This window comes from Daucus carota, chromosome 9 (genome assembly GCF_001625215.2).
Source record: "Daucus carota subsp. sativus chromosome 9, DH1 v3.0, whole genome shotgun sequence".
NCBI classification, from domain to species: Eukaryota; Viridiplantae; Streptophyta; class Magnoliopsida; order Apiales; family Apiaceae; genus Daucus; species Daucus carota.
This window is the reverse complement of record NC_030389.2, coordinates 41,377,487-41,401,650: the sequence shown is the minus strand read 5'-3', so window position 1 is coordinate 41,401,650 and position 24,164 is coordinate 41,377,487. Positions and strand designations below refer to the sequence as shown.

Genomic DNA, 24,164 nt, shown 5'->3' with positions numbered 1-24,164 from the left:
ATTTTATTCATATATTGGGCTCCACTATAACAAAAGAGATGGAAAGATAGAGGTGAATTGGAGAGAAGGATTTTTTTATTGTGAAAAAATAAGTTAGGAGCAATGTGGTGGCTCTTAACTTTGAGGAGAGAGGAGAGAGAATCAAGAGGCTCTTAGTGATTTAAGAGCCAGTTAAGAGTCTCTTGGAGAGACATTTTTCTTCTCCCTCCTCAAATCTCAACTTAGGAGCCTAAATGAAGAGCCTCTGGAGATGCTCTAAAACATTAACCCACATCATTTTTTGGCAGAACATTAACCCACTTGTATTAAATAAACATCAACTTTAGTCTTTAGTTAGCCAACTAAATCAAGAACTAACAAGTTCACTTGAGCATCCCCAGCAGAAAACCATACCAATTTTTTTCGTTAGATTGACTGTCAGCTAGCCCGGGTTAATTGAGTAGAAGCTAGCATTCAAAAAGGGCTCTGTGACACTCACGAAGCTAAACGTCCAAAGGTTAGTTCTAAGTTTTTTATTGGCTTATATATGTGAAAGATCATTAACTTCTATTGCTGTCACTTAATGCCCACTTGATGATATAGATGAAAGCTTACTAGTTACTACAGTTTGATCAGGATAAATAGTTGATAATGGTGAAAAGAATAGCAAATCTTGGTCAAAATTTTACAAGATTAAAGGAAACGTATGCAATTTTTAGAGATTATTATGGTGCTAGAGTTGTTCTTGAGATCAATATAAAAAATGGTCATAGGCATGTTAATTATAATGGACCAATTGCGATTGAGGATACATTAGGTAAGCACCGGAAAGGCGATAGATGATGGATTGAGAGAGGGATTTGCAGTTATATAACCCTTAGGAGTATTATGTAGCTGGAATATATATGAAGGAGACTTTTAGCTGTTTAGGGGGTTTTAGATAATATTTTTAAGTTGCTGCCAGTGAATATCGTAAAGATGGACTATTTAAGTGCATATTGGAGGATATGCTTCTGCATCTAGTTGTCAAACATAAAAAAGGCATGATTTCGTATAGAAAGAAATGTGGTGTTGACCGTTCATTTGGAAGTGCTTCTGATTGTTGACGACTAGGAATGACTGGTGCAATCACCGAAATACATGGAGGACAATGACAACGTACTTGTAGAGATTTTTGTGCACTATGGCTATCACCACATTGTTTCATGTTAGGTGCTTTGTAGTTTAAATAAAAGTTGTGATTCAGGTGGTTTTAATGTGTAGGTGATATCAGTATGCAACATGTGAGAACAAACAAAGTTATCACTTTCCAATGTATATATGAATTTCATTTTTGAATCCTTTAGTTCTCACCAGATCTAGTCATGTTAGGGTGCTGTTGTTATGAAGACATAGCTATCTTTCCTTTACCATAATAGTTTATTGCCAAAATTTTACCTGAATTTTCTTATAGTTACTGCTAGGCTAATTATTATTTTTTCACTTTATTATGTAATACAAGCTGGTGATCTGCTTGCCAATGGAGAACTCTAGAGTCGTCCCCAGTATGACAACTCCTGTGTCTTTTGATGAGGAAGAATATGCTTCTCAGTCCATGTTGCTTCAAGAATTCTCAAAAGTCTCCAACATTGAACAAGCATGGACCTTTAAGTCTACCACTGGTATGTTTTTTGGTTTAGTGCTGTATATACAGTTGTGCCTTTCTGATTCTTCTTCCGTACTTTTTAATATAATCCTCTTTCTTCAAATTCGACTTTGCATTTGAAAGTATTCAAGTGTAGAAACTTATATAACAGGTGCCTCCCAAGCAATGTTTTTGATTAGCCAGACGAATCTTTTGGGCAACAGGAAGAGAAAACATATTTTAAGCAGTAATATTTCTAGAGAAAGTACCAACACTGTGAGCTTTCAGTGGGCAACATTTCCTATTGAGGTTACAGGGGCATCTGTAATAGTTCCATCACCATCAAGTTCAAAACTCCTTGTAGTTCGAAATAATGAAAATCAATCTCCGACCACATTTGAAATTTGGAATTCCTCTCACTTGGAAAAGGACTTCTCTGTTCCTCAATCTATCCATGGTTCAGTGTATGCAGATGGTTGGTAAGTCTTTGTGCCAATAAAATGTTCCTCATGAAAAACTTATTACATTTAGCCCTCTTATTAAACAACAGAATACCTCACTTACCATGTTCTTGCTCCGGTCTGGTTTCAAACATTTACGACATCTCTGTGCAAACATAAACTTTATTTTCACTTTTTTGGTCTTCACATTATGAGAGTTTAATGATGAGTCAGGTTTGAGGGAATTTCATGGGATTCTAGTGAAAAATTCATTGCTTACGTGGCCGAGGAACCAGCTCCCTCAAAGCCCACTTTTGGTGACATGGGTTACACAAAAGTTGGATCTAAAGATGTAGATAGTGGTAGCTGGCAAGGCCAGGGAAGTTGGGATGAGGACTGGGGAGAAACTTATGCAGGGAAAAGGCAGTCTGGGCTGTTTGTCATTGATATTAACAGGTCAACCTAAATGTTTATTGATCTCATGTTTTTAATAGGGCTATCTCTTGTTTTTTAGATGCTAATTTTGTACTTTGACTAAATGCAGTGGAGTTATACGTCCTGTTAACGGAATTCCAAAGTCATTAAGTGTTGGACAAGTAATATGGGCTCCGTCAAGTCGAGATTCGCATCAAAATTTGGTTTTTGTTGGATGGCCATCAAGCAAAAGAAAACTTGGTATCAAATACTGTTCCAATAGACCTTGTTTCTTATATGCTGTAAGGTCTCCGTTTCATGAACCGGAAGCCGATTCAACGCAACACATGTAAGTTTCTTAGGTATTTGTATTGTGGTCATCTTGCATATAGTTCATTTGCTTTGGTTCGGAACTGATATAATTTTTATTACAATATTGAATATGTTGTTAAAAGCATTGTATGTTCAGGGGTGATGCAAATGATAATTCTTCCATGATTATTCTAACTGATGGCACAACTAGTGCTTCACGTCCACGTTTCAGGTATGCTAAACTCTACATTTGATTATCAGCATTTTACTCATTGCTTAAGGTACTTCTTTTTCCTCAACCTGAAGAACTTGTTTGCAAGTTCACTGTTTAAGCTTAAAGTTTGTAAAGTGCTAACCTGTAATCTGTGATTTTTGTATGTATTATAGTGTAAAATATAAGAAATATATTTCTGTTGGCCTTATGTTATTTTGTAAAAAGCGATCCCTATATATGTCGCCTTCAAAAGAAAAGTTTTGGAAGGGGCAATTAGTGTTTCTAGAGTCACCGAATTCACTTTGTAGATTGGTACGTAATAAACACCTGGTCCAAGGAAAAAAAAAAGTAATTCTTCCTGTGACATGTTATTGCCCTATAGGGGAAGGCCAGGAGTTGGTCAATATAAGTTGAAAATGATGTTTCTTGTACAGATTCTAATTTGAATTTTGAAATGTTACAGTAATTGTTCTTTTTATTTACTTGCAGCCCAGACGGTAAGTTACTCGTGTTTTCATCAGCAAAATGTTCTGTAGAATCTGGGGCACATAATGCTACAGAATCTCTTCATAGAATAGATTGGCCAATTGATGGGAATCTATGTTCTTCGATGAAGATTATTGATGTGGTGAGGTTTTTGAGCAATATCTGGTAAATATGTGTATGATGCATTAGGCCATGTAATCTGTGCTCACAAGTCTTGGGCTTCCACCTGTGCCTTCTTCAAGACATACACTTCTTTTTCGTTGTAACAGGCTAACAGCTTCCTTTGGCTTCATACGCAGGAAGTTTCAAAAAAATTGAAAAATAAATATTTTACTCGTAGGAAAAGATGTGATTTGCCTTCAACAGAGCATAGAGGATCTTACTCTAGATCCGTCAAAAATCTGCATAAAAGCACTAAACATCATCGATGACCAGTTTTGATAATACCTTGCTTGCTTGCACGGCCGCCATTCTTCACCTCTTTGCGCCTAAAAAAATATGATTCGACTACCTTCCACTGATCTCTTAGGCTGTAAGGCAATAGATTGCACACATTTTGTTTGTTTTTAGTTTTGCCTTGTGTTCTTAATATTTGATGTATTGCATGCATCATCATCGTTTAGATGCATAAAATCATTATATACAAGAAAGCTTGTCTGCAGTTTCAACATATTTCATACTGAAATTTTGATTATCAAGTATGCCTGAATTTTATTTTCAGTAAGCAGACAAGTGTTACTAGTATTTCTTCCATAGTTTTTTACATAAAACAAATATTAACCTTATCTGATTCACCCTAACATTAGCTTTAAGAGTTGACGAGTTGTTACTTCGGATGTCATACGTTTTAGCAAGGACAAGTACCTAGACCTAAAGGCGATGCTTACCACATGAAAAGGCACTATGAAAAATTCCATATAATGCAGCTAGATCTATCAATTAGTAAATAACATATATAATTTGTTTTTTCTTCTTTTCTCATCTTATGGTTGTTTCTTTATATAGCACCATAAGTTCTAATCTTAAGATAATTTGAAGAGTTAAAAAAAATATAAGTTATCTCTGCATGTTTGATTTATCAAAAGATAGTCAACTGCTACGAAATTGCAATGATATGACTAGTGTTTAGATCCTGCAGTTAACTGTTAATGCGTCAGTTAGGACTTAGGAATCATGTCATTTGGTGGATCAAGGCCAGAAGTCTGCATTGTTAGTTGACTATTATTCAAAATATTAAATGTATATTTGCATTGCAAATATATTGCCATAACAAAAAGGTAAGCAGATTTAGGTATTTTACAATCCTACTTGACATCTGCTCATAGCAATTGCAATAGTGTACTAATTACAGATGTGTTTGGAATAGAGAGAATCGAAACATTGATATTTCTTAGTATTCTTTGTTTCATTGAACTATACATAATGTCCCAGTAACAACTCCAGGTACCTGCCGTGATGTGTGCTGAGGAAGGCTGCTTTCCAGGGCTTTACTTTCCATCCATCCTGAACAAACCCTGGCTTTCAGATGGATATACCATGGTCTTATCTTCTATATGGGGTAGCACTCAAACAATTCTTCTTGTAAATGTATTGAGGTAATCTATAAGACTTGCACAGTTCTTGTCTCATGAATGTCGACCTTAACAGCCATGCTTGTAGTGTTGATAATATATTTTAATATTTCCAGTGGAAATGTATCGCGCATCAGCCCTTCCAACTCAAACTTTTCATGGGATGTTCTTGCACTGGATGGGGATAGTCTTATTTCTGGTATAAGTTAGTGATGTATTCTTTCTTTGCTTACTTTCCATACGTGTATGAAGTTGTCTATGCAAATGATTATTATTACTTTGTTAAGTCTGTAGCAGCCCGATACATATTCCTCAAATCAAGTATGGCCTTCCTATTGGTGAAACGTTGTCTTCTGCTCCATGGAGCTGGATAGATGTTTCAAGCTCTATATTAAGATGCTCGGAGAAGGTTAATTCTTTTGTCTTGTGTATAATACACAAGCTTTTAGAATTCAGGGGTTGTCTATTCTCTAATATATTGTATATTATTATGATTATTTTACAGGTTAGTTCTTCGCTGTCAGCTCTGCAATTTAGTATAATGAAAATTCCAGTCAAGGATATATCTGGGGATGAGAAGCTAACAGAAGGTTCCTTACGCATATTCTCTACTTTTCTGTACTATTTATGCTCTTCATTCGATATATAGCAGACACGTTGCATTTAAATGCATTCCACATACAAAATTTTATACTTTTGGAGCAATTTACCGGTCATTTAATAGAAAAGTAAGACGTGCTCGGTGGATGTTTTGCACATGTTTCATATTTGAGGTTAAAAACCTTCTCGTCGGGATGTGCACCCTCAATCTTACTCTGTGTAGGTCATAAAAGACCCTTTGAAGCTATATTTGTGTCATCCAGTCTTGAGAAGCATGATATGTGCGATCCACTGATAGTAAGTCTTCATGGTGGACCTCATGATGTCTCTTTGTCAACCTTCTCGAAGTCGTTAGCTTTCCTTGCTTCAGTCGGTTTCAGCTTGCTAATTGTAAACTATAGGTAAAGTAGCCATTTTCCTTTCAGCTGTTCTTAATCTCTTATAAGTTGTGCAAGTTCTGCGTAAATAGACCAAAGATAGTGTTTTCTTTTGTGTTGCTAATTAATGGATAGTGTTTCTAAGAACTGTGTCTTGGCCTCAGATTCTTCCAATCTCTCAGAGTTTAATCGCACTATACATGGCTTGAATTTGGTTCCCTTGGGCTCCTACTTTAAAGACATGGTGCTCTTTCCATGTATCTGCATTTGCTAAGATAGAAATTTATTGCAGAGGATCGTTGGGTTTTGGTGAAGAAGCATTGCAATCTCTCCCTGGAAATGTCGGATCCCAGGTGTTTGTGTTTAGTCTAATTCAGTTATCATGGCTTATAGTTATTAAAATAAATAAATCCTTTACTACTATCTACATATACATTATAATTATATGAACACATTCTCGCATAATATCACAAACACGTTAAAAGGAAGAAGTTAATTGTAGTCCTTGTAGATCATATTATCTTGCTTCTAATTGGCACAGGATGTTAATGATGTACTCAATGCTATTGATCATGTCACTAATATGGGACTTGTGGACCCATCCAAGATCGCTCTGCTTGGTAATTCCCATGGTGGATTCTTGGCAACACACTTGATTGGCCAGGTGCATTAATTTTATGTTTTCCAATGCATGCAGTTACTATATACAGTCAACAAACTTGATATGCTCTTCGGTTTTCAAATCTTACGTGACGGATTATTTGTATAACTATGAGTTGTCAGGCTCCAGATAAATTTGTTGCAGCAGCTGTAAGAAATCCCGTTTGCAACCTTTCTTTGATGGTCGGGACAACTGATATACCGGATTGGTGTTATGTCGGAGCATATGGTAGCAAAGGAAAATCTCTCTTTACAGAAGCTCCATCAGCTGAACACCTTGCAGAACTTTACAGAAAGTCTCCAATTTCACATGTGTCAAAGGTATATTTATCAAATTTTGTTTTTAGCCTTTAGGTATTGGAGAAAGGTTAATTAAGATTCAGATGTACATCTTAAGTAGAAGATATCAGTACTATTATTCTCTTGGATTCTGGGGTAGATAATTGCTTTGAAATCCCTTTCTGAGCATCATTGCTTGGTGTGGTGAAGATACTTGCCTTAAATTCTTAGCATGCTGAACTTCTACATTACTTCCACACATCATACCGTAATGCTTCGAGTATAAAAAATTGAAGAGACGATTAAAACTCACATAATATATCAACACAAGCTAATTAATTAGTTCCTGTTTGCAGGTGAAAGCTCCCACATTGTTCCTCTTAGGCGCAATGGACGTTCGGGTTCCAATTCCAGATGGATTGCAAGTAAGTTTTGCCTCACATCTTTAACTCTCATTCTCCTCAAGACAGCCTGCGTATATTCCAGGCCTTTTCTGACCTGAAAACCAGTATCTCAGAATTAAATGTATGTATACTATGGTTGAAATCCGATGTCGAAGACTTCAACAATAGGTGCCATTGACCTTGTTGTTTCTGATATGATTATTGCAAAATATTAGTTACTTAATTTCCTCGAGTGGAGAAGAGAACTCCAACCATGTTGCTGCGCTGTTACTTGTACAATAATGTTAATGCTCTTATTATTTGGGTACAATGCAGTATGCACGAGCATTAAAGGAGAAAGGAGTAGAGGTGAAAATTATAGTCTTTCCTAATGATGTGCATGCCATCAATAGGTAAATAAACTGATATACTACTATTTCTTTACATTTTCTGTTTTGTTTTTGCAAGCCTTTGTCTAAAGTCGAGTCTGTTTTATTCACTCGTAAACAGCAAATGCATAAAACAGGACAGGTATATAAAAATCCTGCTAGTTTTGTTGAAAGAAGTAAAGAATAAACCAAGAGCAAGCCTTTTCTTGTCTGCAATATGATAGTTTTGTAGAAAACTATGTAAATACTGATCCTCTCTAACTTTTCGAATGGCTATACGGTGATTCTATAGTTCATATTAGAACCTAATGAAATCCTTTCCATCGTTTTGCAGGCCACAGTCGGACTTCGAAAGCTTTCTGAATATCGGAGTGTGGTTCAAGAAATACTGTAACCAAGCTGCTGGCTTATCCCAAAAGAACTAGTAAAACTACAGCGATGTAATAAATGTAAAAGTAATAGCGAAATAATGTGGGTGTTTGGACACTGGACTTCTGGGTTTTTTTTACAAAGAAGTGCTTCTTATGAATTATGGAAGCCCGAAGCAAGAAGTTAGGTTTCCCGGCTTTTTTGTAACCACACTTGCTGCTTCTTTATAACAGAAAAAGAAGTTAAACTTTTAATAATTTATAAGTAGTAGCCAACTTCTGACTTTTATAATTCTTCACTGGAGGTAGTTTATCTGGGTGGATGCCTAAGTAATAAATTACTTCTTTTAAGTTTAGCCAATCCCCGCGATATCGATGCTCCTAATCAAGATTATGTACATTTTTTGTTTTATACAGATGAGCAGGCTATGTAATAGATATTTCTTGTTAAATGGTGTCATCTTCCTTTAAATAACAAGCTAAGGCAGCATGTGCAAAAGCAGTTGAGCAGTGTGTACAACCATCAACTTTGGCAGGTTTACTGTTTTATAATACAGAGGATCTGGTAGGATACTCTTATGTGTAACATTTTATAATTCAGAGCATCTGAGACTTTGTTGTTCATTTCTAAGCTTTGGCAATTCTAATAATAATTTCTTGGACCAACTCCCAAGTTGTGTATTTTGTCCCAGCAATAATTTTAACAATGAGTTAATACAATAATTGTGCTATACAAGCATCAGTATGCAGGACATAGAGGTGAAGAGCATGATAAAATATTGTAGAGTGAAAATTTTAGAAGGTAGAAAACAGTGAATATGCTGGCATGAGCTGGCCTTTTGGAGTTGTGGAATCTACAAAGCAGATTTCTGAAACTTGTGGCTGTAACTTGAGAAATCTTTATATGGGATTTCTGAATGTTTACCAGAAGCAGAAGCAGAAGCTGGCTTCTGCCATTCTTCACCCGTTTGTGTAAAGAAGCAGAAGCACTTTTAAGAAGCTGAGAATCCTAACTTCTCTCTCACAGCTTCTGCTTCTTTGCCAAACATTTTATTCACTTATTTACTTTTCACTTCTGCTCCACTTCTCTAGTTAAAACTTTAAGCAAGAAGTCACTTCTTTTAAACTTGCCCAAACGGCCCCCATGTATTATGTCTTAAATCATCTGTTTGAATAAGTATATTGTAGATATTTTATGAGTTACAATAAAAATAAATTTGATAATTTGTTTATTTTAGTATTAAGATTGATTTTTATTTACGAAATATCATAAAAAAATAAAATAAGTTGATAAAAAAAATCCTATCAGCTTCTAATTTAAGTAAAGTTCTGACTTATTTTTAATTTTACACAACTTCAAATTTATTATACAAACAAATATTTTTCAGTTTAAAGTCGAAAATGATTTAGAATCTCGACATAAAAGCCCCATGTCCGGACAGAGAACATTTCCGCCAGGAATTGTCATTTTTCTGTCTTAATGAATGCGAAGTGAGAAAATTATCTTATTTGAATCTGAAATATTTCGAAGAAAAATTAAATGTGGCTAGACAGGATATTGTAGGGACTTCAGAATATTAATAAAATTAATTGTGGATGACAAATACAGGGAAGAGTGAGATATTAGAAAAAATGGTTATTCATCATTTCCTCCACCATTTTGTGTGTTGGTTGTGGCAAGGAGTTGTTCTTGTTTAACCCGCAACAGGGGAAGACTAAAAAAAAGTTAATCTAACAAAGTACAAATTTCATTCCATCATCGCTCAAATTCAACCGTTCCGACTTACCAACCTGGTAAGTTCTTGGTGAGCCATATTCAATCTAAAAACAAAGACTTCTGCATTACATAGCTTTCTACTTTAGAGGGGTGAGGGCAGTGTTGCTGAGGAAACTCAGGACCTTTGATTACGCCTGGTTTCAACCAAAATGGAACAAATGTGTTTCATCTTGATGCAACAGTCTACCATTTGTAGAAGTCCTGAAAACTAGTATGCTCAGTTTTTTATAAGTGTTTCTGACTTAGAAGCTGACTTATTACAGAAAAAATCCATAAGTTAGATTGGCCAAACAGGCACATAGCTTTCTACTTAAAACAAATCAAGAGCAACTATGCCAGGGTGAGGGCAGTGTTGCTGAGGAAAATCAGGCTCTTTGATTCTAACCGAAACGGAACAAACTATGTTTCATCTATATCAAGTCGAGAAACAGATTGCATGAAGAAATTCATATCAAGTTGAGAAAAGTAAAATCTTAACCAAGAAACCAACAAGAATCGATTATGTAACTGAAACTAAAACACTAGAAAGCAAATTTCAATGTACAAAAACAAACATCATTTTACCATACTCCGGCAAAGTTACAAAACAAAAGCAAGCCCTTGATCATCTTTATCAAGAATGTACAAATCAAAGAACTAATGATCAGAAAGCTCACCATCATCTGTGAATCTCCACCTCACAGCCACCACCATCACTAACGTATCGCTGTCTTAACTTTAAGCATTGACAGCCACGTCATTATTATGCCAAGAAACAGCAATGTCTCCGAGTCCTAATTTCAAAGCTTCTAACTGATCAACATCGCCCTTATCAAGCTCATCGCCACCACTAACAACCTTCATTTCCACCATCAACAATCCCATTTTCGCAACCAACTCCAAAATCCTAACCAGAAGCACCATCTTCCCTTTCACCAATCCCATCTCCCTCCCCTTCCCTTTCTCAACCTTATACCCCAATTCCCCACTCACTCTCTCCACCCTTTCCTCCACATCCTTCATCGACCCCCTCGACGCAAACCTCCTCTCCTTCTTCCCCAAATCCGCCTCAAAAAGCCCCGACAAATCCAACCCCGAAGACATTGAAATTATATCAAAAGCATTCACACTAACATCACTCTTACAATTCTCCTTCCCCAACAAAACCCCCAAATTATCCACCTCACTCTCAACCCTCAAACTCTTCTTAAACCAATTCGTCCCCACCACCCCCTCCATGGTCATCCTCGTATTCGGATTCGGATCAAGCAGCTTATATATCACATTCCTCGCCCCCTTCGAAATCCAATCCGGAAACACAAAATCCCTCCTATACACCTTCTTATACAATTCCCCCAAATTCGCATCATTATACGGCAAATACCCCGCCAAGAACACAAACAAAATCACCCCACACGAAAACGCATCCGCTTTCGCACCGTCATAACCGTTCCTCCTCACAACCTCCGGCGCCGTATAACACGGCGTCCCACACGCCGTGAACAACAATCCATCTCTACCGTGCTCCGGCAACGCCGAGAGCCCGAAATCCGACACCTTCAGCCTCCCAAACTCATCCAATAACAAATTCTGCGGCTTCAAATCACGATGCGTCACTCCATTCCCGTGACAAAACCTAAGCGCCGAGATCAATTCCTGAAAATACCTCCTCCCTATCGCCTCACTCATCTTCCCACGCTTCGTAATCTGACTAAACATCTCCCCGCCTTCCGCGAGCTCCATCACGAGATAAATCTTCGACCTCGTCGCCATCACTTCGAAGATTTTCAATATATTTGGATGAGCGTTCAATCGCTTCATCGCGGAAACTTCCCGCACAAGCAAGCTCTCCGCCGTCTGGTCAGCTATGGCCGGCTTCTCAATCACCTTGATCGCCACGTTGGCGTTATCGAGCAATGATTTGGCACGGTAGACCTTGGCGAAGCTGCCGCGGCCTAGGATTTGACCTAACTGATATTTTTCGAGGATGATTCCGCCGCTTCCGCCGCCGCTGGTGGAGCGCCGGAGGGGATTAGGGTTAGGGTTCCGATCCATGATTATGGACGGCGGCGTGGAAGGGCGGAGATGAAAAGAGAGAGTATAATTTTTAAGAGGCCAGATTGCATGGGGAGGTGTGAGAATAGGCTGATAGGGCTGTTTTATATAGGGGGTTTAATTTTGTAATAGTGTCTCACAGTTGGCTCCATACTGTCTTACCTTTTCTAGAATATTACTTATGTTTTTTCATTTTATTGCATTTTTGTTAATTTTATGAATGTGTGATTTGGTGCTTTTTTTTTTAATATACTTTTTCGACCGACTCAGATTTATTTTTATTTTTTAATAAAAATTTATCGGGAGTGGGCTTAAATGCCATGTTATTATAGACCAATGACTCCTCCGTGCCAATGAATTGAATTGTATACGCTATTTTTTGACACTTTTTTTAAGATTTTTTTTAGAGTATACCTTCATAATTTTTTAAAATTTTCTTTTTATGAATAAAAGATTGATGTCTAAATTTTTATTCAAAAATTAAAAAAAAAACATTATGCAACTATATTTTATTGGAGTCTCGAAATACGTGCAAATAGTGAATGTATACATCTCATTGGGACGGAGGGAGTACCATATATCTCATATTCGACTATAATATATTTTATCAAAAATTATTATTAACCGGTGATGATAAAATGTAAGAAATTTACCAAGTATACTAATTTTTGGATCTTATTTGCAAATATACTATCTTTTCTAAAATCTTGCAAATATAATATCTTTTGGATCTTATTTGCAAATATACTAACTTCTTTAATTTACCTATAATACTACTAACATCATTCCCATCCACATGTTTTTCTTTCGTTGAATCGAAACCCACCACTATCCCATCATCTCAGCTTTATCCTTATCAATCTCCGGTTCTACACTCTCTCCCTTCATCTCTTTTTTCTCCTTAACTATCCCGTCCACAAACTCCGACATGGCAGCGGCGGAGGATGAGTCGGCGGTCCGGAGAGGGAGTGCGGTGGCGACGAGACCGAGGCTAAACACTGCTCCAATTTCAATTTCAACGATAAATCAAAGAAATCGATGATTCAAGTATTCGAGTCGTCAGACTTCACGTGGATTTATTCTTCATGATGAATCAAAGACTCGCTGGCAACAATGCTAGTGGTTCCCCTGCCGTTGATAATGAGAATGCGCGTTGATCTGTTCTTCGAGATGTTTATTTTAATTGGTTGCTTTTGAGTTGATTTTGTAGTTTATTGTTTTAGTTGCTTTTTTAGGTTGCAATGTTCATATTAGAATTTGCACCGCACGGATGTTTCTCTACCTTTGCAACCAGTTGCAACTTATTACGAAAATAAATATAATTTTAAAAAAAAAATTCAAAGTTGCATTTCTGATTGCATATATGGTTGTAGCAGTTACAGATATGGTTGCATATGCGACCATCATATTTTCACAAATATTTTCTGGAACATAGTATTTTTGCTATATGTTTTAAAAAATGATAGTAGTTTTTGCAAAAATTCTTTTAAATCTGTTTTTTTTTGTCATAAGATACTTTCACGTATGATGAATTATATCAGAATACAATAGCCGCTCTCGTTCAAGAAAATTTATCATCTAACCCTCGGACATGCAGAGATGACCGCTGACGCTTAAGCAATAAAGCTTTAATGTTCGATAAGAAAACACCCATAAAAGGTCCCGTTATCGTTCTTTCTTCCACCCCGCGTACCCGGAAAAATACAATACAAACAAAAATTATAATAAGTTCATACAAACAATAGAATAAAAATTCTTTTAAACCTGTTATTTATGAAAAAATGCTTTATAATTTCTAATCATCATCTTCACTAATTGATTCCAATTTCCGGTTTTTATCATTATAATAGCCATCTGTGTAGACTTGTTTTTATTAAAAAAAACTAATCTCGACGCTACGTCTAACAAAACTAATAATCATGAATTGATAGTCATTTCACTCATTTGTGTGCTTTCTTTATTAAAAGAAACTAATCTCTACGCCTAACAATACTAATAATCATGCATTGAGCAATGGATCTGGTGACCAATATTTTATCACCCCCACTATAGTCTCTGGGTGGTGAAGACGGCTGCATGCCGCCTAAGTACCTAAATAATTTATTGTTTCGTACTAGTACTGTTATATCAGCCTTCCATGTGCCATTTTTTTTTGACTTTATTTGAAAATTGGAAACACTAAACAGTACAGTTTTCGTATATGAATTAGGAAACAATAATCAGAAAATAATTTGATACCTCGACTCTAGTATTTTTGGACTCACGTCTCTCTTTCGTATTAAGAAACCATATACAGTGCGTTTGAGACATGAATCTGAAATTGTAAGATGTAAATATCGTAATGAAATATTTGGTATCAATTTTATTAATTCTAGACTCAGCTCATATTTCTGATGCATTGATTCCTACGAGTTCAGTGGTAATAAGTTCGTCCATCAATCAAACCAGTAAAAAATATTAAAACGATCAAATTATAAACACGATCGAATTCATTTGTCACCCAATAAAGACGATATTCAATTATAAAGACGATCGAATTCATTTTTTAATGAAAATCAAGTGACAAAAATGAAGACGATAAAATGTCTATGTTAAAACTAAATTCGATTGGATCTACTGACATCAAAATTTGGTTAAAATATTTCATTCAATGTTTCCTGTCTAATTTAATTTGTCATTCACAAAATGATATCGTATTTTCGAATTAAACATAATACGATATAAAATAATCTGGATCAAATTTCAAGTCCATTAAATAAGAGTCCACTTTGTTCAAAAAAAAAAAATAAGAGCCCACTAACTTTATTAATTTAATGTATAATCGCTGAGTTGAGATATTTGTTCAACTTGGCCAACCTAACCGTGGCCTTGCGACCCTGTCAAATTATAGTCTCCTCTTGGCTAATTATCAACAAAGCTTTTCTATCAGCTACTTTTCTTATCAATTTTATAAGCACGGACTAAATGTGACCCAGTAGCCACTTGGAAGAACACCAGGTTGAAGTCAAAAGTTACACTCTTTAGTCTTTACATAGATACAGATTCTTTAGTTTTTTTTTTTTGTTTTCTTTTTCGCCAAGGATTCTTTAGTTTAGATGACTGTCGTTTAGACAATGATATATTCAATTACAATTTCATTTTAGCCTACTATATAATCCGTGTTTAGTATCCGAGTCTCAGCTAAAATAAAAATTCAGTTTCATAAATATTCAAATTTATTTTGATTGACTTTGCCAAATATAGTTATATTAATCTATGCGCCTTTTGGGATGTGCTTCTTTTAAGTATTTCTTGGTTTATAAGTTAGAAGTATGATAAAAATAGTGTTTCTTTTGGATTTTTGAAGCAAGAAGCTGGAATTTAGAAATACTATTTTTTTTTGGGATTTTCTAGTGATTTGTATTTTATTATGATTTTTTTAAATTTTAATGTGTAACACATTTTATTTATTCATACAGTTTTCTCTATTTTAATAACTTGATTTTTTTCTTAATTTATAAATTCAAAACTAACACTCAATTAACTTATAAATCAAATTCTAACGATTTTAATAATTTATAAATCAAATATACTTATTAATAATTTATAAATCAAATTCACCTATCTTTTATAACCATCTTCATTATTTTAAACAATAAATCACTCTTTTTATGTTAAGATGAAGGTCAAATTGAAAATAAGATGTTCCAAAAAAACAAGATTGCTGAGCTAATAGCCTAATACTATTCAAGTTTTCTAATAGTGATCTCAGATAATTAAATGCATATAAGCAGAAGTAGCGTGGTACAAGGAACTTCTTGGGCTGCATGTGGAACTCAACAAGTTGGGTGTGGGTCAGGCAGCTTGAGCTATGTGGTTGTTTATCACTCACCAACTTCCCGGGCTCCTGAAAATGATAGCTCGTCTTATTGTTTGACATTCAACTGCTGCTGAGTGCTGACCACCGGAAGACCCACTCATATTAGTCATATACATACATGACATGCATGCATCTTTTGAGTCGTCAATCGTCGTGCAAATAAACCTACAGTACAATTCTTATAAGTACACTGGTGGATATTTACGGTTATCAGAAATCATGATGTGGCGGTTGGCTGGCCAGCTTCCAGTGTTTTTATAAGTCAACAGTATAAGTTGAAATTTTTTATTAACTTATTTTTGTTTTTGAAATTTGAATTTGTACGAGATCATATTAAAAAATAATTTATATAATTTTATTAATAATTTTTGTGCCTAATAAATTTTAACTATTAAAATACATAAATTAAAAATTACGTTTCAGTTATATAAATTAAGTAATATTACTTTTTTTTAAGTTAAGCTAAACGGATCTCGTTTTATAAATTGACTAATAACATATAACATATATATTAAAGAGTTAATATAACAAGCAAAATATCAGACATCCCAAAGATTATTTCTAATCTTTTTTGTAAATCTCAGTTGGCAATATTTAATTGATTCGACCTATGTTAATAATAACGGGTGTGTACTAATATCCAATTAAAATTAAACATATATTTATCATGTCATTTGAGAAAAAAAATGAGATTACGATGATATAATTGTATTGAAGTATCACACTTTTTTGTAAAATGAAATGATTTCTGTAAAATAAAATGACTTGCAGAATTGATAAAAAAAAATGACTTGCAGAACAAAATGAGGGGACTATATTCTAGATTTCTAGTCTTACACTGATATACGTAGCAAACCCGCACAAATTTTTATTTGACTCAGATTAGACAAATTTAATACTAACTAATAAAAAACTTACGCTTCTCTAACCCGCTGACTCTAATTACTTTTTATTTTATCATACAGAATACAGGGTGTTTGAATCGACTAAATCTCCCTCAATTGATCTCACAAGACAACTAAACTATATGATATCAATTTAGTTTTTCATAAAGAGTGCGCTAAAATCTGTCTATTATCTGCGGCCAACCCATCTAAGCATAATTTCACACATTTCTCTCGGAGAAACGAGCAAGAGCAAGTCCAATGATGATGTTAAAATAGATATAGCTCTTGTTATATTTTGAAAACAAAAAGTAATCTTTGATGCTAAAATAGAATTTATGGTCTAATGATAAATGCAAAATAGCACCAAACATATCCAAATAAAGCTATATTCTAATTACATACACTACACCATAACTAGCCTTCTACAACAATTTTCCCCACTGTTGCCGTAGAAGATGTTGCCGTAGCTATCTATTAATCTAGCATATTACAACAATTTTTAATTACGTTAGCATAGACATAAACAAAATGTTGCCAAACAATTATATAGGCAAAGAATATTAATTTTAATAAAGAAATATGTAAAGGAAAAGAAAATATTTTTAATAAAGAAATATTTTTAATCAATATTTTATATATATGCAGATCCCACTAAAAAATTGCCACGCTATTTGAACAACTCAGCTCCAAATTACACTAATTCATCATCGACACTCAGCCCCCTTTCTCAATGTCGAGAGCTGAAAAATAGGGTTCGAGAGCGGCGAAGAGAGGGCTAGAAATGGAAGCAAGCTGTGAGTTAAGGGAGGATTAAAGCTTTATTAGTTCTTGAACTGGGGTTGAATTTAATCTTCTTTGATTTAAGGTACTATTCTTACTCGATTTTGTTTCTTGTACCTGTATATGCATATGCCTGTGTATGTACATCTCTCTCTCTTTCTCTCTCTCTCTCCCCTTCCTTTCTCTCCCTCTCCCTCTCTCCTGAGCTGTTCCTTCTCATGTCTAGGTCAGATTCACTGTTCGATTTTCGCTTGCATCGCTAATTACTACTAATCACACTCTAGATCCGCGAATCTCGGATACGTGTTTCGCCTAATTCAACTCGAATCTGTTGTTAATTTGTTAATTAGTGTTTGACTCAGGTCTTGACTTCATTAATTAAGGCTCAGCTACTTGGATAATGTTTATCTTACTTACTGTGTTTATAGCTTGAATGGCCGGATGATATAAAACCCCAGGTTAGCTGTAATTTTATTGATTTTTTACATTGTTATTTCTATTTATGCCTCTTTCAAATAATTTGCTCCTCAATCAGGGTAGTATGCACTATGCACTTTAAGTATTATTGTTGATATTGTTTAATTTACTTACTGTGTCTATAGCTTGGGATCATTTGCTCATTTGGGTTCTTGTTTAAGTAGTGCAACCGACAGTTTGTTATGTTTATGTTGCTTTGGAACACCGGAGCAGGTACTGCCATACTTATATCCACTTATCTTGCTGATTTGTTTGCTTTTATCCAGTAAACTTTATAAATAATTTTAATGTTGTGTGTTAGTTCCAACACAATATGATTCAGAGACCATTCCAATTCTTGTTGTGCCATCACTTTCTTTTCCTTTTAATAGTTGACATGCTAGTAATTAATTACAAGCAATACAGAGCATTATTAATTAATTTTGTTTATGTTCTGTTTCTCTGATCTAGACAGTGATTATAACTTATATTTGGTCTGACCTCTAACAATAGCAAGACGTTTGTTCTTGGAATCTTGCTTCATGGAAACAAATATTTGAGTGTGGAGTGTTGGTTCAAAGAAACAGGTTTCTGAGTTTAAATTGAATAGCATGCTTTCCTTGGATTTAGATCAATTGATTGACCCTTCTAATGTTTTGGAATATAATAGGTGCTTCTGATTGACAAGTCTGAAAGATTTATCTTTAAGCCAATGTTACATGAGCTTCTGAGTGGAGGTATGACTAAAATTAAACATTTACTTTGTTGTATAATGCACCTGCTAACGGACAGAATGTTTAAGTGCAGAAGTAGATTCATGGGAAATAGCTCCACGGTTTTCAGATCTTCTAGCAAAAACTGGTGTGCAATTTTTACAAGATAGAGTGAAACTTCTACATCCATATGATAATTTGCGACTGAGCGGGCCTACAAGAATGGGAGACTTGCTATGTTTGCGGTGCTCGGATTCTTTATGATTTGTTAAGTGTTTGACATAAGTAGTAGTATGGATGTATATTTTGGATGTTTTTGGAATGTAGGGAAATCTATGTATTCAAATAGTACCTTTCAATTTGATAATTTTTAGAACCTATTGCAATAGTCATATAAAATGTGTTGTACTCGCTTTATATTTACTGTTGTTATTTGTATAGCAGTGGGCCCACCAAACAGTGGACCTAATATATAGACCCACTGTTTGGTGGGTCCCATATTTTTTTCAAAATTGTGCCTTTTTGGCAACGAAATTAAGATGTTGCATAAACTGTTGCCTTTGCTGGCTAAGGCAACGCCAAAAATACTAACAGCCCAAAACCGTTGCCATTGCAAATTTTCAGCCTGCTGCAACAATTTATGGGCCTCTGGCAACGTATTTGTAATGTTGCTGAAAGTCATTTATGGCGTAGTGATAATCTTAAAGTACATAACTATATTTGTCACTATTATTTTATTAATGTATTTTGTCACTTGCATGCTTATGTGGCAATTATAGTACCATCTATAGTTGGTTCTATATATAGAACCAAGTATAACATTTTGCTATTTTACATTCAAGTTTAGCATCCCATTGAAGTTGAATTTTTTACTTGAATGCTATATTATAGCAATAACACATATTTTAACACCACCATTGGACTTGCTCTAAATACAGGCTTACAGCTACTGTCATGACCAGTGAAGAATAATCCAAAGACAAAAAGCAGGGAAATAATTAATCGTGGAGTGTTGGGGCTTCCATTTAGGCTTTTATCGACAGTTTAATTGTAGTGCCCATGCACCACACAATGTTGCTATCTTTTGTTCCTGAGGCCGGCAAGATTGCCTTTAAGGGGTCACCAGTTAATCTTTTACACTGTTGCCTGCTGCTGTTTGGATCATAATTAGTGGAGCAACTTAAATAATCGTTCATATTGTGTATCCCATTCGCTTAAAAAAATTGTTCATAATAATATATACCAAATTACGCATTTTTCTTCTTTTTTCTAAAGGTGCCAGATGACACATCTTAATTCAATTACATAAACAAAGCCTAATTTTACATAAACCCTGACATAATATATATATATATATATATAAATGATATTATAAAGTAATTCAACAACGATTCTTTGAATATGAAATTTATTCAAATCTCATTATCCAATTCACAAAAATCATACAAACTGTCACATTTTTTATGATACATTTCATGAAACATGTCTCATGAGAAGCGAGTTACTCAATTAAAATTATTCATATATCGGGGCTGTTTGTTTCATAGAAGCAGAAGTTGCTTCTGACTTCTGCTTCTCTTAACCCGTTTGTGTAAATAAGTAGAAGCACTTTTAAGAAGTTGAGAATGCTAACTTTTCCCTCACAGCTTCTATTTTTTTTCCAAACATTTTATTAGCATATTTACTTCTCACTTTTACTCCAATTCTTTAATTTAAGCAAAAAGTCACTTCTTTTAAACTAACCCAAACAGCCACATCATGTTTCCAATATGTTGGGTTCAGATTCTGTGGAATATCCACATGTATAAATCAGATACTAATGTTTGAGCTGAAAAAAGAAAAGGAACCTGTTCATTGACTTGGCGAGTCCAAAAAATCCAAGATAACTGGCCGATCAACAATTTCTTACTGCATCAGCTATTCGTAGCCTTTAGAGAAATAGACACCATCTAATTGGAAGCATTAGTTTACCCCATATAAATATACGTATTATTGTTTTCAAAAAACATCCAACAGCGACCCATTGGCTACAATTAGACATCTATGGTGTACTATTCTATATCAGTCCTCATCATTATAATATAAAAAATCGGGCGATCATACCAAATCGAATCAATAGCAATGCACCATTAGATCTCAAACTGGTCTGCACCACGAATTAAGATATGTAGTCATTTTCACTCCACTATTTTTACTTTTAGGAGACTAGTGATTGATATGTGCATTATAGTTTAGATGTTTTTTACTACTATGTTTCATAATTTCATAGATTAATCAGTGGAAGTAACAGCACCGCACGGGAATTGAACAAGTCGAACGTCATTGGCCATTGAGATATTTTGTATATTTAAGTAGTTGTGTTACTGTTTTCTAGGTTAATGAGCCAATGACATGACGATAATTAGAGCGGGGGGGGGGGGACCTCGTCTCGTGTATTTCCGGGTGAGAATTCGTGTTAGATATGTGTAATATTATAAATAAAAAATATATAATAATATAATGAGAGTGTTTGGATAATTTTAAAAAGTGTTTTTTACTTAAAATAACGAAAGTGATTAGAAATGAGAAGTAAATTACTCCCTCCGTCCCCCTCAATTGTTTACATTGGAGGGGTACACGGAGACCAAGACAATGTATGAAAATTGAGTAAAGTTAGATGAAAAGTGGGTAAAGTGGTGGGACCTATCAATATTTAATAATAGATTTGAGATAGTGGAGAAAAGTAGTGGGTGTAATAGTAGTTTTTATTATTAAATATGATATAGTAGGGGAAGATAATGGGTGTAATGATGAGAAAAACTTACTATTTATAGTAACGTAAAAAAATGACAGGGACATCCCAAGATAGTAACGGTAAAGAAATGAGAGGGACAGAGGGAGTAAGACATATAAGTGATTAAATTATTTGGGAAAAGAGTAGAAATCCTGAAATAGAATTCTCAGATTTTTATAACTAGTTCCTTTTTACACAAATGGATCGTGAAAAGTAGGGTTAACCCTTTATTTAAAAAAAACCAGAAGTAGGGCTGCCCAGACGGGCACAATGCGTCCTCCGATGAACCATTTTCATCAACAGAAAATATAGTCAAAATAAAATGGTTGACTAATTTGACCAACCTCTAGAGACATGTAACAAAATTTCATCTATTATCACATTAAGATAAGATAATATATTTTATTTGACCAATTGAAATAATAATTATATTTATTTTTGAAATATAGCCGATCAATATAATTTATTTCATCCGCAATATCTTATGAGTTTGATAAATTTTACCCATCTTCAATTTAACCAATAATTTTTAATCAGCCCAGTTCAAATGCTATTGTTATGAGGGGCTGGAATCTGATATTTTGTTGCTCTTGGAATGCATGAAAAGACGGTTTATATTTTCGGGTGCCATATCACCAATAGTTGCGGTGACCCGGTGAAGGGAACAGGATATACCCAAACAAGATCTGCGCAGTTATATTGCATGCGACTAGAGCTGTCAATGGAGCGGATATTCGGTCCGATCCGGTCCGATCCAAGAGCTAACGGAGCGGATATGGATCATCTAAAATAAAATCCGATCCGAAAAAAATCCGATCCGGAAAAAATCCGATCCGATATGTATAGGATATGGATTTAATATGATCCGATCCGAAAATAATCCGATCCGACTTTTATATATATATATTTATTTATTTATAATTATATATATATAATACTTAACTAATATATTATAAATAAAAGTAAATAAAACAAATTGCTTTAGTATACCGGACCACTGAAATCTGAGGAGTAAGTTGTATGCTTTAGTATTCTGATTGCTGGTTTGCTCATTGGTGTTGCATTTTTTGTGTATATTTTGGTATTCATTTTGTCAACATACTGCTAATTTCATGTTTTGAATATGCATGTTATGGTTATGTGCATCGGCACTAGTTTCATGTTTTAATATCCGTAACTGGTAGTAGCTACACATTCTTGCAATTGTGTCTTAATGATTAATATGTGTGGTGTGTGTTTTATATACATTCGTTTTTTAATTTTTATTTTACAATACATATTTGGATTTTCCTACGATCCGAAAATTCAAAATATAAAAAATGAAATATTTTTTTCTAAATATACATGGAGCGAAGCTCCGATCCGAAAATCCGATAATCCTACAGATTAGGATATGGATCATGTTCTAAAAAATCCGTCTATAATCCGATCCAAATCCGAATCCGATAAAATTAGACGGATCAAGATATGGATCAAGGATGATCCGATCCAAATCCGATCCATCGACACCCCTACATGCGACAAACGTCCAAAATACTCGTATATACCATTGGATTCTTCTCGGTGAGTCTTTTTTATGACCTTCAATCAATTTTTGCAATACTAAATGTGACAGTCAAGGAAAATTTCCGACGGACATGCTGTATATAGATAATTTTTGGCGTAATTCTGTGCAGATTTTCCACGTGCAATTCATTCATAAGATCATCTCCAACGGCGTTGGCTATAATCGTTGGCTAAATTGGACCTGTAAGACATTATGTAAAATTTGCTGAACCTGTAAGACATTTTGCTATAATGGTACTGGCTATATTGGTTGGCTATAATTTAAAAATAGTATGTTATTAATATTTTAAATTGTTAAAATAGAATATATCAGTTTAATATGGTAATAAATGATGTACAATCTTCCTACAGATTTTTTACAGACCTGTAGAGGTTCGACAAGTTTAGCCAGGAGGTTGGCTAAATTTATAGACAACAGCTCATCATGGTTGGAGTTGAGTTTTTGGAGCTGTTGGCTAAATTTTTTTATTTTAAGTATGCCAACTCATCTTTTAGCCAAGGGCTTTAGATGGTTGGAGATGCTTTAATTCTTTTTTTCAAAAAAATAAGTGAAAGCATACTTGAAAGTCCTTTGCATTTCATAATAACTGAAAAACTTCTTTGTAAAAACAACCTTAAGAAGTGAACTACTGTAGGTACTGGGCTTTTATCTGCACTTATGTCGCACATGAGTGTCCATATAACTTCTGGTCGGGCCATTTGTTCCATATTGGGTACTGGGTAGTAATATCATATGAATAAAACTTATAAGCTAATTTTAAAAGAAAAAGAAAACTTACAAGCCTAGTGAAAATAGACCGTCGTTATTATATTTTAAATTGAGGACACTAGGTCACCAGCTCGTAAACCAATTGGGTTTGTCGCCCATGCGCACATGCTAAGCACTAACATTTATAAATTTGGAGGGTTTTGATTGGTATGGTTATTATAAATGTAAAAGATCCACCATTATTAAACAAAGTAAACCAATAAAAACCATCTAAATTTATAAATTTTAATGTTTAGTGTGTGGCCACGGGCACGGCACACCATAAAAAAACCGAAAACAATTTTAGTTAGTGCGGAAGCAAATTGCTTGAAAGGCTCGTGTTATGGTCTAATAACGGTGAGTTGGGTCCGGTTTTTAAACTAGACTTAGATAAGTACAGTTGGGCCAGTACGCTTGATTAAGTACAGTTGGCCCGGCCTTTTATTAACATTTAAGAGTCGGTTACTTGATATCA

The 24,164-nt window shown here is 34.7% G+C and overlaps 2 protein-coding genes and 1 long non-coding RNA gene across 5 annotated transcripts; 2 read left to right on the top strand and 1 right to left on the bottom strand.

Moving 5' to 3' along the window:
* Positions 1–293: 293 nt before the first annotated feature.
* LOC108202894 (acylamino-acid-releasing enzyme) lies at positions 294–8,354 on the top strand. Of its 2 annotated transcripts, none has more exons than XM_017371497.2 (18): positions 294–496; positions 1,481–1,640; positions 1,776–2,082; positions 2,278–2,499; positions 2,588–2,806; positions 2,927–3,001; positions 3,473–3,611; positions 4,913–5,064; positions 5,157–5,239; positions 5,328–5,449; positions 5,546–5,630; positions 5,864–6,041; positions 6,310–6,370; positions 6,559–6,681; positions 6,801–6,998; positions 7,313–7,381; positions 7,676–7,752; positions 8,063–8,354. In XM_017371497.2, exons 2-18 carry the CDS (start codon positions 1,499–1,501, stop codon positions 8,151–8,153), a joined length of 2,343 nt encoding a protein of 780 aa, XP_017226986.1. In that variant the 5' UTR covers positions 294–496; positions 1,481–1,498; the 3' UTR covers positions 8,154–8,354. The 2 variants fall into 2 exon arrangements, with proteins under 2 accessions (XP_017226986.1, XP_017226987.1); XM_017371498.2 differs by having other exon boundaries at positions 354–496; positions 1,748–2,082.
* Positions 8,355–10,414: 2,060 nt separating this feature from the next.
* On the bottom strand, positions 10,415–12,003 carry LOC108200408 (CBL-interacting serine/threonine-protein kinase 7). Its single transcript, XM_017368540.2, has one exon. The coding sequence runs from the start codon at positions 11,905–11,907 to the stop codon at positions 10,591–10,593; it is 1,317 nt and encodes a 438-aa protein (XP_017224029.1). The 5' UTR covers positions 11,908–12,003; the 3' UTR covers positions 10,415–10,590.
* Positions 12,004–17,355: 5,352 nt separating this feature from the next.
* On the top strand, positions 17,356–19,040 carry LOC135149750 (uncharacterized). Of its 2 annotated transcripts, none has more exons than XR_010287955.1 (3): positions 17,356–17,518; positions 17,796–18,626; positions 18,697–19,040. It is a non-coding gene; the product is annotated as an uncharacterized LOC135149750 (long non-coding RNA). The 2 variants fall into 2 exon arrangements; XR_010287956.1 differs by having other exon boundaries at positions 17,358–18,476; positions 18,560–18,626.
* The last annotated feature ends 5,124 nt before the right edge of the window (positions 19,041–24,164 follow it).

What these genes read in the sequence shown, in the direction of transcription:
- LOC108202894 (XM_017371497.2), top strand. Translation starts at nt 1,499, where the DNA reads ATGGAGAACTCTAGAGTCGTCCCCAGTATGACAACTCCTGTGTCTTTT. An exon ending in GCTTCACGTCCACGTTTCAG is followed by an intron (nt 3,002 to 3,472) that starts GTATGCTAAACT and finishes ATTTACTTGCAG; the next exon opens with CCCAGACGGTAAGTTACTCG. An exon ending in CAATTCCAGATGGATTGCAA is followed by an intron (nt 7,382 to 7,675) that starts GTAAGTTTTGCC and finishes GGTACAATGCAG; the next exon opens with TATGCACGAGCATTAAAGGA.
- LOC108200408 (XM_017368540.2), bottom strand. Translation starts at nt 11,907, where the DNA reads ATGGATCGGAACCCTAACCCTAATCCCCTCCGGCGCTCCACCAGCGGC.